The 16,525-nt window shown below is 38.2% G+C and overlaps 1 protein-coding gene and 2 long non-coding RNA genes across 10 annotated transcripts; 1 reads left to right on the forward strand and 2 right to left on the reverse strand.

Moving 5' to 3' along the window:
• Nucleotides 1-293: 293 nt before the first annotated feature.
• LOC133721172 (glutamine synthetase cytosolic isozyme) lies at nucleotides 294-3,083 on the forward strand. The gene is made up of 11 exons (XM_062147709.1): nucleotides 294-452; nucleotides 870-909; nucleotides 1,045-1,148; nucleotides 1,249-1,297; nucleotides 1,418-1,524; nucleotides 1,640-1,727; nucleotides 1,819-1,947; nucleotides 2,038-2,112; nucleotides 2,197-2,288; nucleotides 2,383-2,542; nucleotides 2,635-3,083. Exons 1-11 carry the CDS (start codon nucleotides 379-381, stop codon nucleotides 2,785-2,787), a joined length of 1,071 nt encoding a protein of 356 aa, XP_062003693.1. The 5' UTR covers nucleotides 294-378; the 3' UTR covers nucleotides 2,788-3,083.
• Nucleotides 3,084-11,243: 8,160 nt separating this feature from the next.
• On the reverse strand, nucleotides 11,244-13,541 carry LOC133723961 (uncharacterized). Of its 8 annotated transcripts, none has more exons than XR_009853368.1 (5): nucleotides 13,443-13,541; nucleotides 12,878-13,256; nucleotides 12,408-12,792; nucleotides 11,947-12,213; nucleotides 11,244-11,864 (listed from the first exon to the last, which is right to left on the reverse strand). It is a non-coding gene; the product is annotated as an uncharacterized LOC133723961 (long non-coding RNA). The 8 variants fall into 8 exon arrangements; XR_009853370.1 differs by having other exon boundaries at nucleotides 13,358-13,535; XR_009853369.1 differs by having other exon boundaries at nucleotides 12,878-13,027; nucleotides 13,107-13,535.
• Nucleotides 13,542-13,888: 347 nt separating this feature from the next.
• LOC133723962 (uncharacterized) lies at nucleotides 13,889-14,936 on the reverse strand. Its single transcript, XR_009853373.1, has 3 exons — nucleotides 14,566-14,936; nucleotides 14,102-14,198; nucleotides 13,889-13,956 (listed from the first exon to the last, which is right to left on the reverse strand). It is a non-coding gene; the product is annotated as an uncharacterized LOC133723962 (long non-coding RNA).
• Between the last annotated feature and the right edge of the window lie 1,589 nt (nucleotides 14,937-16,525).

Here is a 16,525-nt window from a genome sequence, read left to right on the forward strand (position 1 = left end):
GGCAGTTCGCCGGTTTTGGGGTAAATATTATAGGCCAACGTGGGCCTCTCTGATTTGATTCCGTCAGTCCTGGCTAAAAAACTAAAGGCTGACAAATTATTGTTTTTTTTTTCTTTTTTTGGCAAATGCACGAATTATTGTTTTTTTATTTTGGCCAATACACAAATTATTGTTTAAGTAAAGCAAAAAAACCTAAATCATTTCCTTTTTTATTATAAATTTTTTTAGTAATTTAGATTCCTCTTATATTCTGTAGTCACATGGGAGCCGCACTATAAGAGGCAACACACCCCCTCCTCCTCTATTTACGTCTCCCCTGTAATCAGTGCGAGGTAGAGAGAGTTCTAGTCTTTGCTGTGTTCTGAGTAACACGTAACCATGTCGCTGCTCTCAGATCTCATAAACCTTGACCTCTCAGACACCACTAAGAAGATCATCGCAGAGTACATATGGTAAACCTTCTTCCTCTGTTTTTCAAACCTCAACGTGCTACAGCTACTTATACCTCTGTTTTTCTACGTATTTTTGTGTGTTTCCAAATTGGGTGTGCTTGTTTTCATGACTATGCAACTGGGTTGGGTTTGGTTCTCGTGTGTTTTCTTTGTGATCGACCCGTTCGGGTTCATGTGAAAGGTTTGACTTCTTTGATGAACCAGTGTTTTTGCTTTGGTCTTCACTTTATTGCTTTTTATTTTTTCTACTTGGTTGGAACTTGGAAGTTTTGATCTTTGATCAATCTCTATGCTTACTTTCATTGTGATTAAATAAAAAGTTGTCTTTGTTATATATGGAGCGTTAATGGAGGTATATCTAAGTTGTCAATTCAGAAGCTCATAATGTTTATGTATTCTTTTCGATGTTTTAAACAGGGTTGGCGGATCTGGTATGGATCTCAGAAGCAAAGCAAGGGTAAGTAACATTTCTGCAGTTTCTCTTGGTTATTTTATTCTGGTTTGATTAATTGATTGAGTGAGTCTCTTGGTTATTTTATTCTGGTTTGATTAATTGATTGAGTGAGTAATATTTGTTTTTGGGTGTGTGAAGACTCTGCCAGGACCTGTTACTGACCCCTCAAAACTCCCCAAATGGAACTATGATGGATCTAGCACAGGTCAAGCTCCAGGGGAAGACAGTGAAGTCATCCTATAGTAAGATCTATTCAATTTGTTGTGATTGTTCTGTTCTGTTTTTTTAAGTGGTTATGGGTTCTTATATATCGATCTTCTTATTCCTATTGAAATGAAACAGCCCTCAAGCCATTTTCAAGGACCCATTTAGGAAAGGCAACAATATCTTGGTGAGTTAAATTTATCCCCTGTTCTTTTTCTTTAATTCCCTTGGAATATGGTATGCTGTGATTGCTATTATAGTGCCCTTGTTGTTAATCATCTTTGTTCCTTGGTCTTGGTCGATTTAGGTTATGTGTGATGCTTATACTCCGGCTGGAGAACCAATTCCAACAAACAAGAGATGTACTGCAGCAAAGATATTCAGCCATCCTGATGTTGTTGCTGAAGTGCCCTGGTATTTTTACTCTCTTTTAACTTCCTGTTCTATTCTATTTGGTTAGCATGTTTCTAATACTTATGCTAGTCTTTGTGTTTGTTTGCCTTTTTTCTAAAATGTGATTTCGTGGCAGGTATGGTCTGGAACAGGAGTACACCTTGTTGCAGAAAGATGTCAATTGGCCATTGGGATGGCCAATTGGTGGTTTTCCTGGTCCTCAGGTATTGAGCTTTTCCTATTAGTTAAAACTTTTAAGAACATATATTCCTATGTGGTAGTTAAATAAGTTGAATACTTTTTGTTTCTTACCAGGGACCGTACTACTGTGCTGCCGGCGCTGACAAAGCATTTGGGCGTGACATTGTTGATTCTCATTACAAGGCCTGCTTGTATGCAGGCATCAACATCAGTGGTATCAACGGTGAAGTCATGCCAGGCCAGGTTAAACAACAGTTTGATATATTTTTCATCAATCCTTCTTTGTTCTTCCTTTTTTCATAATCTAATTTATTATCCGTGTAATAATAACAGTGGGAGTTTCAAGTTGGTCCTTCAGTTGGCATCTCTGCGGGTGATGAATTATGGGTTGCTCGTTATATTTTGGAGGTGACTTAACATTCTCAGTTGCTTAAGTGATTCCTTTTGCATTACACAGTTTTCACATTGACGCTCTGGTTTCTATGCTAACAGAGGATCACAGAGATTGCTGGGGTGGTTCTTTCGTTTGATCCCAAGCCAATCCCTGGTGATTGGAACGGAGCTGGGGCTCACACAAATTACAGGTATAATGCGGCTTCGTTAATGTCAACATTTGCATGTTTTTACGGGTTGGTTTCATAGAGGATGAAATTGATGGAGTTCACTGTAATTTTCCAGTACCAAATCCATGAGACACGAAGGAGGCTATGAAATTATCAAGAAAGCAATTGAGAAGCTAGGACTAAGGCACAAAGAACACATTGCTGCATATGGAGAAGGCAATGAACGCCGTTTGACCGGAAAACATGAAACAGCCGACATTAACACCTTCAAATGGGTAAAACTAGTGTCCATTTTGTGTCAACAATCTCAATATTTGTTATATAAACAGCTGTCTAATTAGTTTCATTACATTCGAATGATGGACAGGGTGTTGCGGACCGTGGTGCCTCCATCCGCGTTGGTCGTGACACAGAAAAAGAAGGCAAGGGCTATTTTGAGGACAGGAGGCCTGCTTCGAACATGGATCCATATGTGGTGACTTCTATGATTGCCGAGACCACTATTCTGTGGAAGCCATAAGAAGCTACCGGCGAGGCGGTTCACCCTGACAATATCAAACCTCTCTTGGAATGGGGGATGGGAATGTGATTTACCAAATGATTTGAGGATCATTCAATCTGTTAGCTACTAGAGTAGTTTAATTTCCCTTTTCACGTTTATTTGTGTTGCTGGTTTTCCTTTGTATTTAAGGTGCCAAGGTGAGGTTATTGCGTCGAAGCTTCCTTGCTATTGTGTTGAATAATTGTGTTATATGAATAACAAATTGTACTACTTTTCTCCCCCACATTTGTATAATCTACTTGTTTTCTTCCCCACATTTCCATCTGGCACATCAACTGAAACGTACTTTTCCAGCCAGATGAATTGTAACGTCTAGACAACCACCATATTGAAAGCTCCATTTTTCCTTTTGTACGGTTATGCAACTTGTTGAATTGAATTATTAGCGTTCTCAAAATGATTTTGTCAATGCGTGCCACCAAGTAATCTACTAATCACTAATCTACTACTATTTTCGGTTGCACATGCTAGTCGGTTGATGGGTGGCATCCCAACACACCTCCATAACCCAAAACATTTTTAGTTTTTTTTTTTAGTACTGTATAATTTGAGATTCTATTACTTTATAGACAAATATGTTGGTCCGAAGTTATTATCTAGCATAGATATCGTTATCATTAAAAAAAAAATAAAAAATCTATGACAATTGATAGGATCATCGACCAATCTTCATATGACACTTGTCAACTACAGTTATCGTTATTTTCTGAAATTATATCTAGGATATGTGATAAGATTTTCGACCTACATATACGTGACACTTGTATTTATCCTAACTTTTCATCTTTTAAGATTGGTAATAAATAAGCTTCAGACTTATTTATCTATTCACATGTTCCTCTCATTCTACATCTATATCTCTTCTGAAATCTTACCATCCATCTCATTTATCCTGTTTCCGATGGAAGAGTTGAACAAATGGTTGTTAGAAAGGAAGTGTGAAAATGTGGAAGAGCTCGAGCGGATTCAAGCAACATCAATTATTAGAGACACCTAGAGGGCGTGATTCACGATCTGACTGTGCCATAAATATTGAAAGACAGAGAATTTCGAGGGTCATTTTCTCCTAGAGGATTATTTTGTCAAATGTCCAGTATACGATGAAGCAAGTTTTCAGAGGCGGTACAGAATGTAAAAAATAATAATAATAATAATATATATATATATATATATATATATATATATGTATATATATATATATATATATATATACGTTCTTGGTTGCGGACGTCCGTACCTAAGGATTAGGTACGGATTTCCATTTTTTCCCCCCTTTCCGATCACACATTTAGATCTTAACCGTTCAGTTTTTAGGTCCTAATGTATAGATCATCTCTGCAAAATTTCAGCCAAATTGGTGATCGTTAAGGCATTCAAAACTGCAATTTACAACAATGAATACGAACGGTTCCGGTTCGACAGATTCGGAACCGTTCGTATCCATTGTTGTAAATTGCAGTTTTGAATGTCTTAACGATCACCAATTTGGCTGAAAATTTGCAGAGATGATCTATACATTAGGACCTAAAAACTGAACGGTTAAGATCTAAATGTGTGATCGGAAAGAGGGGAAAAAATGGAAATCCGTACCTTTTGCTTAGGTACGGACGTCCGCACCTGAGAATGGTTGTATATATATATATATATATATATTTTGGGTAAACGAGGAGGGGACAAACTCAACGTCCTCCTTCGGAATTTTATTAATGAAAAAAAAAAGGAACAATAAAAAAGGAAAGGAGGACCAAGCCAAGGCCAATCCCAACAAGATTACACCACTAACCTAGCCAAACATAGAACAAAAAGAAGGTTCCTACCATAAAGCAAAACAAAGGACCAACTAAGCAAGAACAATAGAGAGAGAAAAATACAAAGGGAACCAAAACAAAGCACCTCAACAGGCTACCTAAACCTATACATCTCTATGAGAAGTCTCTTCTAAAAGCTGAAGCTAAAAAAGGAGGGAGAGCATCCCATATGTGATCCCCAACATGTGAAGTTCCCCGGGACATTGCCTTCCCGGAAAGTATGGGTAACCCGAAGTCGTATATTACATACCATTGCCAAACCATTCAACCACATAGTGTGCAGTGTCTAAGGTATCAAAATAGTAGAAGCATAAAATCTCACCCCTGCCATGGAGTCTGATTCAATCCACAAATCATTCCGCTCCCTTAGTCTTGCAATATAGATTGCTTCAAGAAAGGCAAGTATCTCCACGTCAAGAGCACTAGTGAAGCTAATTTTTGAAGCAAAAGCCAGTAGAAAGTCTCCATCATGATTACGAACAAATCCTCCAAAATCTGCGGTATCTTGGTCTCTAAATGAGCCATCAATATTAACTTTCAGCCATGCATGAGGCGGTGGTACCCATTGCACTCTAATGAAACAGGGTGCCGTATGACAGACGTCCCGAATTTCAGATTTCACCCTGAAATCTGAGGTGGTCTTGTGGGACCCACTTTTCGAGAATTCGGCAGAACTTTCCCTAAAAGTGGACAACCCAAACCTGTGAAAGGAAATAGAAATCACACTTTTGCACCCTCAATTCCTGGAGCCAACTCCACCACAAGGTTATGATATATCCAAACATGTCCAATTGATAATTTAAAAAGACTACATCCAACAATTTCACTTTTACAACATAATCTCCAGGAAATTCTAAATCGATCCAAACCCATATTTTACAACATCAATAAATAACATCTCATGGTTATCAGAGTAGTCTAAGGAAAATAGAAAAATTACATTAAGCAGGTTACCAAGTAAGCTACGAATGATAGATGGCAGCAGTGGTGCTAACCCTCAACTGCTAATGCCGAATAACTACACTGCGAACTAGGCATTTGAAACCAAAGGCCCAGGGAAAAGCATATAAAAACGTTCGTGTGAGTGGGCAAAAATTAATATTTCATAAGTAATCGAAAATGAAAGGGATTTTATACTCTCCCACGTTTATTCCTTTATAAAGTCCAATGCATGCAAAAGTTAACAACAAAACGCTTTGAAAAACAGAAATCTTGTAGAATTCAGACCAGCCCCACTTGTTAAATATAAAAGTATGGGGAAGAGATATCACCATACGATAAAGGGAGCTTCCTAGGCTTGGGTCGGAGCCTCCCAAGCTCTTGGCTCAACTCACCCACAAACACAGAGTGAGTGGGGAAGAGTACTAATAGGCTAGATAGCAATAAAATAAAACGACCCAAGTATGGTGAAGAAAAGACATACAAAACCGGAAAGCAATAAAATTTCCTCAAAATCTCACAGAGGAAGATACGAGTACGATTCCCAACTGTAATCGATAAGTCTTGAGAGAACATAGACGTGTCCCACACTCCAAAATATACTCAATAAGAATACAACTCATAACAGAAATTCAAATGCTAGATTAAAGAAAGTAGGCCTGGGCGCGGGTCGGTTCGGGTCTGAAATTTGATGAACCCGAGCCCGAACCCGAAGTATCGGTCTCGGTTCGGTCCACAGTTTTCATCATGCTTAGCCCGACAAAAACCCGAACCGAGTACAATCGGTCCGGGCTATTGGTCTTTCGGTCCTAAAACAAAGTTTCAGTCTTTCAGTGAGTTTCAGACCTTCAATATCAGCAATTCCAAAAGTCTAGCTGGAACCTTCAATTTTTCTGATTTGCAGCATCTACTAATGACATTTAGACAAGCATTTCCAGTCAAATCCTCAACTACATACAAAAACTAATACATTACAAATTGTAAATGCAACAAATCGAATTGAGAAATACAACTTAAAGTCTGAAATCACTAACTCATTAGTCATTACAAATACAATGAAAAATTGCAAATCAAACACAACTTGCAGATCTAATAATCAAACACAAACTGCAGAACTATTTCAAAGTCCAAATGTCCTATGCAGCAAGGAAATACACAACCACACAAAGTCACAACTCACAACTCACAAGGAAGAAGACCAGAAGTTAACAAAACAAAAAAATCAAAACAAATGCAGCAATGGTTCTGTCATTAACAAACTATGAAACAAAGTAACCAACTGAATGAAAAAGAAACAAATGCAGAGGTTGCAGGCTTGCAGCTACACAGCTACTGTCCATTTCAATTCTCCAAGGTTCCATTTGCATCATTCAACATTCCAACAGCAACCTGACTTCAAACAACCTGCAATTTGCCACAAATGATGAGAAAACACATATTGCAACATCATAATTATGACACAATCAGAAACCAACAGCAGCTAGTTCAAATTTCCATTAGTAACTAACATGAATTAAGTTGAAGTATTTGATTGCAGACTATGATCAATGTTGTTATACAACTTTGCAGTCTTTGATGGCTTTGAGGCATGAGACTTTTGACTTGATGCAGTATCCTCAAGTTGATGTTCTGTACAAGAAGTCCAAAACAAAAAAAAACACACATTTAGTTCAAACTTCTAAGTTTCTAACAATTCAACAATGCACAATTTAAAGAAGAAATAACACAAGTAATGGAATAATGAAGCACCTTTTTCAAGTTTTTCATAGAACACCATATCTTCAGCAGTTGGGAAGTATTCTATCTCTGATATGCTTTGTGAGTTGATCCAATTTTGCATGCATATGAGGGCTTCCACAGTTCTTGGAGTCATTGAACTTCTAAAGGGATCAATGACCCTACCTCCAGTACTGAAAGAACTTTCAGAAGCCACTGTACTCACTTGGATTGCAAGCACATCTTTGGCCACACACTGGAGATTTGGGTACTTAACTCCATTAAGCTTCCACCACAACAAAATGTCAAATTCATCATCATCAAAGGTTCCATCAATTGGATCAAGACAGTACCTGTCCACTTCATGTTGCACAACCACCTCCTCGGATTCCTCTAGTTCTTTCCTCCAATCATTCATCATATCTGCCCTCTTACCACTCACTGTCCTTGTACTAGATGTGCTTCCACTAGTGATACCACTTTCTTGGCTACTTTTGGTCTTCTGATTACCATTTGAAGATGCATACAAATCGGTAAGTCCCACCACCAACTCCTTGAGTTCTTCACTCTTCTTCTTAACTGTAACTCCATCCATTGCAAGGTATCTCCTACATGTGCTGCTGAAATTCCTAAGTTTATACCTAGGATCAAGCACTAGAGCTACCAAAAGAAGCTGATTCAGGTCATCTACCTGTGCAAAGTATTTCTGGAACTTTGATTTCATCTTCATAGCCATCCTTTGAAGAATTCTTTCTGCTTCATTCTCAATTTGATCTTCCTCTTTGTTAAACAGATCCTCAATCTCAGATTGAATCGCAACAATGTCATGAAAAGCTCTATGTGAGGTAGGCCTTGTTGAAGCACTGACCCGCAAGGTTACTTCATAGAAAACCTTCAAAAACTGGATGAAAACCTTAGCTTTGTCCCAATCGGCTTGAACTGGTGGTCCAATCCTCTTTTTTGACTTGAGATCAACCAATACAAATCCATCCTCATCCGGCTCAATATCATCAGGTTCATCAAAATAACTCTCATACTTAGACTCATCGTCTTCAGCCATTCGATCAAAGGCCTTCTTAAGCCCTAGAGCAGTCTCCAACATAATAAATGTTGAATTCCACCTAGTTGGAACATCTAAGACACATATTTTTCTAGACTCCAGCTTCTCTTTCTCAACACATTTCTTGAAAGCATCAAGCCTTGCCGAACTGCTCCTCACATACTTAACTGCATTCCTAATTGAGCTCACAGATTTATCCAACATTGTGAGTCCTGATCTCACAATGAGATTGAGGATGTGAGCCATACACCTCACATGCAAAAATTTGCCTCCTATAACCGGCTGCTTCACCCAATTTACCATTTTCTTTCTCACAAACTCAATTGCATGCTTATTAGCAGAGGCATTATCAACACTAATCGTCAAAACCCTCTCTATACCCCATTGAATCAAACAACTTTCTATCAACTTCCCTATGCTTATGCCCTGGTGATTAGAGATTACACAAAAGTTAAGAATCCTTTTGTGCATTTTCCATCCAAAATCTATAAAGTGTGCAGTCAAGACCATATAGTTTATGTTTTGCACTGATGTCCATGTATCAGTGGTTAAACATAAAGTATGGCTCTGCAACTCCTTCCTCAACTCGAGTCTTTTTTCATCATACATCTTCAAAAACAGCTTAACAATGGTTCTCCTAGATGGAATCTCCCACTTAGGGCATGCCACTGAACAAAAGTGCCTAAACCCTTTCCTCTCAATTGCACTAAATGGGAATTCATCCATCACTATCATCTCAACTGCTGCTATCTTACAGGCATCTTGGGTCCAATTTTTCAAAGCTAAACTAGGTTCACCAGTCAGACTCCCATCACTACCCAAAACCTGCTGCCCTTTTTCTATATCAGCCCTACCCGGATACTTCTTACACACATCGTTAATGTGTCTCCTAAGACTGCTAGTTCCATTATCATAAGGATCACAAGCTAGATCAGTTGTGCAGTACTTACATTGGGCACGAGTTACAGTCCGGGTTTCCTGCATCTTCCCATCAACCATCTCGAAAAGAGGCTTCTCAATTTTGTCAAAGTGCTCCCAAACCTTGGAACGAAACTTTGTTGTCGTCTTCTCAGCCTTCTTCCTCTTCCCCTTCCCTGGGTCAACTGGTGGTCGAGATGCTGGACTTGGGGTGGAGTTACTTGCATCTGCCGTGGAGCCTGCCGGAACAATAGCGTTTGGGTTTGCCGGCGCACTACCTGAAGCCATGCTTGTTGCAGTTGCACCTTCTGGTAATGACTGATTTGAAGCCATTGGAGTTTCAGGGTTTTCAATTATGGGACAAACGGTGACAAGTTGAGAGCTCGAGTCAAAATCCTAGGTCTAGGGAAGGATATGATCGATGAATTGAAGAAATCGGACCAACTGATGCAAGAAATTATCTGAAATTGGATGAAATTAGGGTTTGGGGAAGAATAGTTGAGAGCTCGAGTCAAAATCCTAGGTCTAGGGAAGGATATGATCAATGAATTGAAGAAATCGGACCAACTGATGCAAGAAATTATCCTAAATGGGATGAAATTAGGATTTGGGGATGAAAATTGGGGAAGAATAGTTGAGAGCTCGAGTTGAATGATCGAGCAAATGAGAGAGAATGAGCTGAGGTTAGGGTTTGGCGTCGTCCACATGTATAATTAAAGACCAATAAAATACTGCCACATGTATAAGTTAATATATCGGTCCGGGTCGGTCTACCCGAACTCAGTAACATCCGAAACCGAGACCGACCCGTTTGTTTAATTTTCGGTTCAGTTTTGACCCGAACCGGGAAGAAACAGACAAAAACCCGAACCGGCCCGTCGGTCTATCGGTTATTCGGTTCGGTTCCTCGGTCTATCGGCCTCAAACGCCCAGGCGTAAAAGAAAGCAAGAATACAATTAAGGGTTTGCTCACTGACAACAATGAATGGACAACTGATCCTAATGACGTTCAGCAATTACTCCTAACACTACTAGGATAAAGTTCATAGACATCAGTTCACAACTGATGTTAAAAAAAAAAAATCTGATGTCTTAGTGGGTGATGTTAAAGATCGCCAAAACTAAGACATCGGTTCACAACTGATGTCTAAATTGCGACGAGACATCGGTTTAAGGTTCAGAACCGATGTAAAAACGTTAATGTGATCACCATTTTGGTGTGTTTAGCTATTGTCAAACCTTCATATTTTGGCATTAGATGCTTAATGAAGTATAGGTCTAACAACACAATTATCCATTTTAACATCGTTTCTGATTTAGAAACGATGTCTGATAATATTTTACACATCGGTTCTCATTAATTTTTGCTTGTGGTTCATAAGCTTTTCATGTGTTTGGTACATAATATTTCACTAGATATTCAATCTACATTCTGTAGTATAGTTTGAACTGATGTCCATATTTATACTAGACATCGGTTTTGTGTATATATCGATGTCCATAGTTATTCTAGACATCGGTTTTTGTTTATATATCGATGTTCATAGTAATCTAGACATCGGTTTTGTTTATATATCGATGTTTATAGTAATGCTAGACATCGGTTTTTGTTTATATCTCGATGTCCATATCTATACTACACATCGTTTTTGTTTATATATCGATGTCCATAGTAATGCTAGACATCGGTTTTTGTTTATATCTCGATGTCCATGTTTATATTAGACATCGTTTTTGTTTATATATTGATGTTCATAGTAATGCTAGACATCGATTTTTGTTTCCAAACTGAGGTATTTTCTCTTTTCTGACATCGGTTTTTGTTTTCAAACTGATGTAATTTCTGTTTCTGACATCAGTTCTTCATCAGTAACTGATGATTTTTTCATTTCTTGACATCAATCTGTGAATTCAAACTACTGTTATATATCCCTTTTGCTGCTGTATTTAGTACTAGAAAGCTGATCCACAAATAACATGAAATTCAAATGTACTTTAAATATTAGGGAATTGTATTAATTTCTATACAAAATTAGAGCTTGAGGTAGTTTCAAAAGTTTTGCACAATAAACCCTAACCTACTTTAAGGCTAGTGTAGAAGATACCACTACTGCAATAACTACATGCAGCATAATTTGTTCACAATTCATCCTGATATCACTACATCTACTACAAAATGGTCAGCAAAATCTAGCCTTACTCAAAATCATATTGCTTGTCAAGATCTAGCTATAGCAAAATCTACAAGTAGTCAGCCGCTTCAATGCGCACCTCATCAAGTTGCTCTTGGGTATATGAGTTCCGACTCTTTGCCGCCCACTAGAACAGAGTTTGCACCATGTCATATGGCTACTGGCATTGGTTTCAGGGCAGAAACCATAAAACATAGCATTTTTGTACCATACTATATTTTTTCTCAAAAAAGCAAAAGCTAGCCAGTTGTCTATACTGAGCATAGTTTGAGTAGACTGGAAAAAAAGTGATAAAACTTACACCGTGCTATGTAGAAAAGTATGAGGCTTGGGATCAACACTGCTTACTGCTAGCTCTCCATTCCCGGCCTGCACTGTGTCTTCCCGGTAGAGATGTTGTCACTGTAGATAACTATCTCAATGGATCAAGGCACTTTAAGCACAATTAATTCAACTCAAACACCTGAAACACACCAATACTTACCTAGCTAGTCGTAGATAAACTTTACGACAAATACTTGGTGCACACACCACACTTAATATATACGTACATGCAAGTTGGTTAATTTGCCTTCTGGACTTGTCCCTTGAGTCGTCAACTTGCAAGCTTTTATGAAAAATGTATCAGATGGCTGGGAAGTGGCGGCATGGCTTTTCATATCATGTTGAAGGTGGAGCAAATGAATTGTAAGTAGAAGCAATTGCATCAAATGGCTTAAAGTCCCCGTACGTCCGAATATATTTCACTGACCTGCTGGCCATTATGAATAAACACACAAAAGAAAGTAAGTAGATATACATGAGAACCAATAGATGTTGGAAAATTACTAATGATCAGTAAGTGAAAAAGAACTCAAACTAGTATTTAAGATTATATTGAGTGAAAAGGAAATATAAGCAGAGTTATTTCGTATAAGACTATTGTGTACGTAAAAGTAATGTTACCTTCTCAATCCAGAATAGAGATGATTTAATTGGAGCACACTGATTATCCAACTCATTTTTTTCCTGAACCATTGCAGAAAAAATCTCTAGATTTCTGCAGTTATCCACTAGCGATTCATTGAGTAACGGACACTAGGAAGACAGACTCAGGAAGAGTTGTCCTCCACTACTGTTCAAAGCTTCACTTGCAGATTCTGTAGTTGCTGAAGACCATCTCTGACCATTAATGGGACTAAAAAAATATTTTTCAAACTCTCACAAAACAGTATCTCTATGGAGTTTACAATTTGACATCAAAGTTTGGAGCAAGCAGTTGGTTCTGCCATATTGTCATCAACTTAGGTAATGCATATATGTACAATCTCTTCAACTGAGGAGCTCTTACCTGCAAGCACATAAGACATTCTATTCAATGTCACTCAAGTGCACAAAATGCATATAAATTATGACTGAAACAGAAATATAATTACATTTTCATCAAAGAGAGCAACACTAATATGATCATCAAGGTTGACCTTCTCCTAGTGTGCCTTTTCAATTTCCTTGCTAATCATATTGCATTTACTCACAGGATGTGATATGAATGCTGCCAGTTTTGTGCAACCCTCCAACTCCAATTTCTCACAAAAAAAAAAAAAAAAAATCAAATCTCAATGAGGTGCACATAAGTGAAAACTAGTAAACCAAGGTTAATACTACCTCTATTTTTTTCCCATTCCTGTGTTTTTAGGGTTCAGTATTTCAATTTGACAGGCAGTAGAGCAGTAATCAAAGTAAAACCACAAGAAGGTGGCCCTTAGTGAGTGTGCAGCAAGGGGACTTAACTACTCAATGAAGCTGCATGCAGAGCTGTTATTTGATAAAAACGTAGATCATTTGAGTGAGTGAATGGTAGAAAAAGGGATGGCAACAGAGAATAAAAATCATGCAGGAGAGAAGATTAGGTGTACCTGACTTGGGACCTGTGGCTGATTAGATTTTGGACTACTATCACAATAGTAAAACTACATAAGAACAAGATCTGATTAGGTGTACCTGAGCATCTGCTCCCGATGAAACTAGCACATTTAATACATGAGAGAATGCTAGGCCAGTTATCCTCTTAGAGTGACCTTTAAGCTTGCTCTTAACGTGCATCAAGAAAATTACGACTAAATAACAACCATCTAATACAGTACGTGCACTGCAAGTAATTAACCATATAACCTGCATCAAGAAAATTACAACTAAGTAACAACCATCTAATACAGTACGTGCACTGCAGGTAATTAACCATATATCACACCATACCTCATCCACACGGACATTATATATCTGAAACTTCAACTCAATAATCTAAAGTAATAATCTCGTCACCCTCCCACAAAGAGAGAGTTAGAGGCCAGACCGCCAGACACCTAATATTTAGTTCACATCCCTCAGGAATGGAACAAAGACCACATTCCAGATGAAATTTAATTGTCTAGGGAAGCATAAACAGTACCTGAGCAGGGGGTAAGGATGAAACCCAATCGGATGCATGTGTAGGAAGGAACCCCTATGTGTTAAGCTGCCAGGAACAATGAAAATTTAACAAACTAGATTCCTTTATAGATATCATTAGGCTGCCAGGAACAATGAATATTTAACAAACTAGATTCCTTCATAGATATCATTAGGGATAAAACAATTAAGAAAGCTGAAGAATAATTCACCTTCCAGACACCAAGTGCCGAGCACCCCAAATTAAGAGCCATGAAGAGCAACTTTGGGCAAGAAGATCCACTTTGCTGACCTTGTAGGGCTCAAAAACTACAGAACCAAATTAAAAATCACAACATCAAGTAACCCAACATCATAATCGATTATGCAGCAATGCAGAGAGCAAGTATGGTATAGGATTTCAAATATGTTAGGCTATCCATACAATACAAGCTAATACAATTTGACAACACAATCAATTTAATCATACAATACAAGAGTAACTGACCAATAGTTTCAGAAAGGAGCTTTAAGCTTGAAGAATCAGAAATCGAACACAGAAAGTAACCTAGAATTTCTGCCTTATTGCTTGAGGAAGTAAAACCCAGAAAATCATGGAGATGTTCATGAGAGATAGATCGATTGAAAACCCAGAAAGTAAAACCCAGACAACTATTCGACTGTCAGTTCGTCTTACCGAGTTACTGACGAGGAGAGCGAGGGCCGTCGATGCCTCGATGGTCGAAGAGAGGGGCTGAGATGGAGAGGCCCATGGAGAGAGAAAGAAGAGACGGCGACTGCAATCTGTGTTTTCGGGGTGATAAGGATGGTCTGTGTCTTCGGATCTCGTCCTTGCTGATTGGGAGCTCCGGTTTATGCTTCAAACTGGAGAACGGTCAGAGGCGGACAAGGAGGAGAAGAAGGAGGGGAACGGTCGGAAGCGGAGAAGGAGGAAGAGGATGTCGGTTGCTGGACGGCTGTCGCAGTGGTTAGGTTTTGGGAATGAAAATTGACGGAGTGTAGGAAAACATAGTCGTGGGAAAACTGACTAAGTGTTGGGGGGAATGAAATTTTGGTTCCGCGCTTTCGAAATTTTGGTTCCGCGCTTTCAAAATTTTGAAAAAAAATGTAGACATCGGTCAAATTTATAAAACGATGTTAATTGCATGAATAGAAATCGGTTTTTCAAGAACTGATGTTAGAAAAATAATTTACATCGGTTGAAATCTTAACTGATGTAAATGACATGATGTCTATTAACATTATTCTAGTAGTGTAAATTACTACAAAGACATCTTCTCTACTGAAGGCACATGTGATGATGCAATCTCTGAGATTTTTAGGGCAACTCCACTGAAAGTAGCTCCACACATGAATGAGGATTTATTGAGGCCTTACTCTGATGATGAAATTAAGGACGCGTTGTTTCAAATGCACCCTTCAAAGAGTCCTGGACCTGATGGTATGTCTCCCTTTTTCTTTCAAAAGTATTGGAATATTGTTGGTTTGGATGTGTGTCTAGCTATTCGAAACTTTCTTGAGAATGGCGAGATATGGCCTGCTTCAAATTTTATAGCTGCTTTTGCTAACCATCTGCCTCATGTGAACTCGGCGCAGCAAGCGGAGTTATTGGCTATTCGAAACGGATTAGAGATGGCGGTTTGGCTACAGCTTCCCTTTGTCACAATTGAAACTGATTGCCTTACTGCAGTACAAGCAATCAGGCATCCTCAATCTGAGTTTTCAGAGTATGCAGGCATCATTGCTGATATCCATGACCTACAGATGAAGTTTCAGGAAGCACAAATCAGTTTTGCCCCCAGATAGTGCAACCGAGTTGCACACAGACTTGCAAATATTGGTTTTGAATCCAATCAGAATGAGTCTTGGTTCCAACAGGCTCCTATTTGTATTACTGATGTACTCCATTATGACTGTAACCATCTGAGCTAGGCTCTCTTCAATAAACTTCTTTCTTTCAAAAAAAAAAAAAAAATCAAAACAGATTTTTTTTCTTCCAAAATATCCCTCAAATATTAGAAAACCTTTTAATTGAAATATCCAATAATGATGAAAAGGTCAATTCACAAAATAAAAGAAAAAGAAAATAATTAACAAAAAAATAAAACTAAATAACAAAAAACGTAGAGCAGTTTTCGCCACATTCTATGAAATAACTACCAAGTAGTTATCCACACCCATAAGGTGTGTTAGTCGTCTAGTATCTAGCATCTCCAACAGTAAAAGTTACTTATTAGTTAAATTTAGCTAAAATAAAAAAATATAGCTATTGATTTAACAATGATGCTCCAGCAATAGTAGCTATTTGTAAGTCATATACTATATTTTATGGAATTGTAAATTGACATGTGGACAAAAGAGGAGAGAGAAATATAACTTTTGCTTTAGTTATTCTTGATTATCTAGCTAAAGTTAAATTTAACTTAGTTATACTCTTGTCTTTAAGCTGTTGAGCCTGAGCTCTAGACAATTCTTCATTCTCCACTGCATGCTTGTATCTTGGTCTGTTGGGTACTCTAAACCAACAAGAAACATAATCAAAAATAATTTTCTCCAAATTACTAGCAGTTTTTGTTAAGTACTTCAGTTCAATTTGACGGTCAGGGGCGGAACCAGAATTTAAACTTAGGGGGGTC

Source organism: Rosa rugosa, chromosome 7 (assembly GCF_958449725.1).
Source record: "Rosa rugosa chromosome 7, drRosRugo1.1, whole genome shotgun sequence".
Lineage (NCBI taxonomy): Eukaryota > Viridiplantae > Streptophyta > Magnoliopsida > Rosales > Rosaceae > Rosa > Rosa rugosa.

What these genes read in the sequence shown, in the direction of transcription:
- LOC133721172 (XM_062147709.1), top strand. Translation starts at nt 379, where the DNA reads ATGTCGCTGCTCTCAGATCTCATAAACCTTGACCTCTCAGACACCACT. An exon ending in GTGAAGTCATGCCAGGCCAG is followed by an intron (nt 1,948 to 2,037) that starts GTTAAACAACAG and finishes TAATAATAACAG; the next exon opens with TGGGAGTTTCAAGTTGGTCC. An exon ending in ACATTAACACCTTCAAATGG is followed by an intron (nt 2,543 to 2,634) that starts GTAAAACTAGTG and finishes AATGATGGACAG; the next exon opens with GGTGTTGCGGACCGTGGTGC.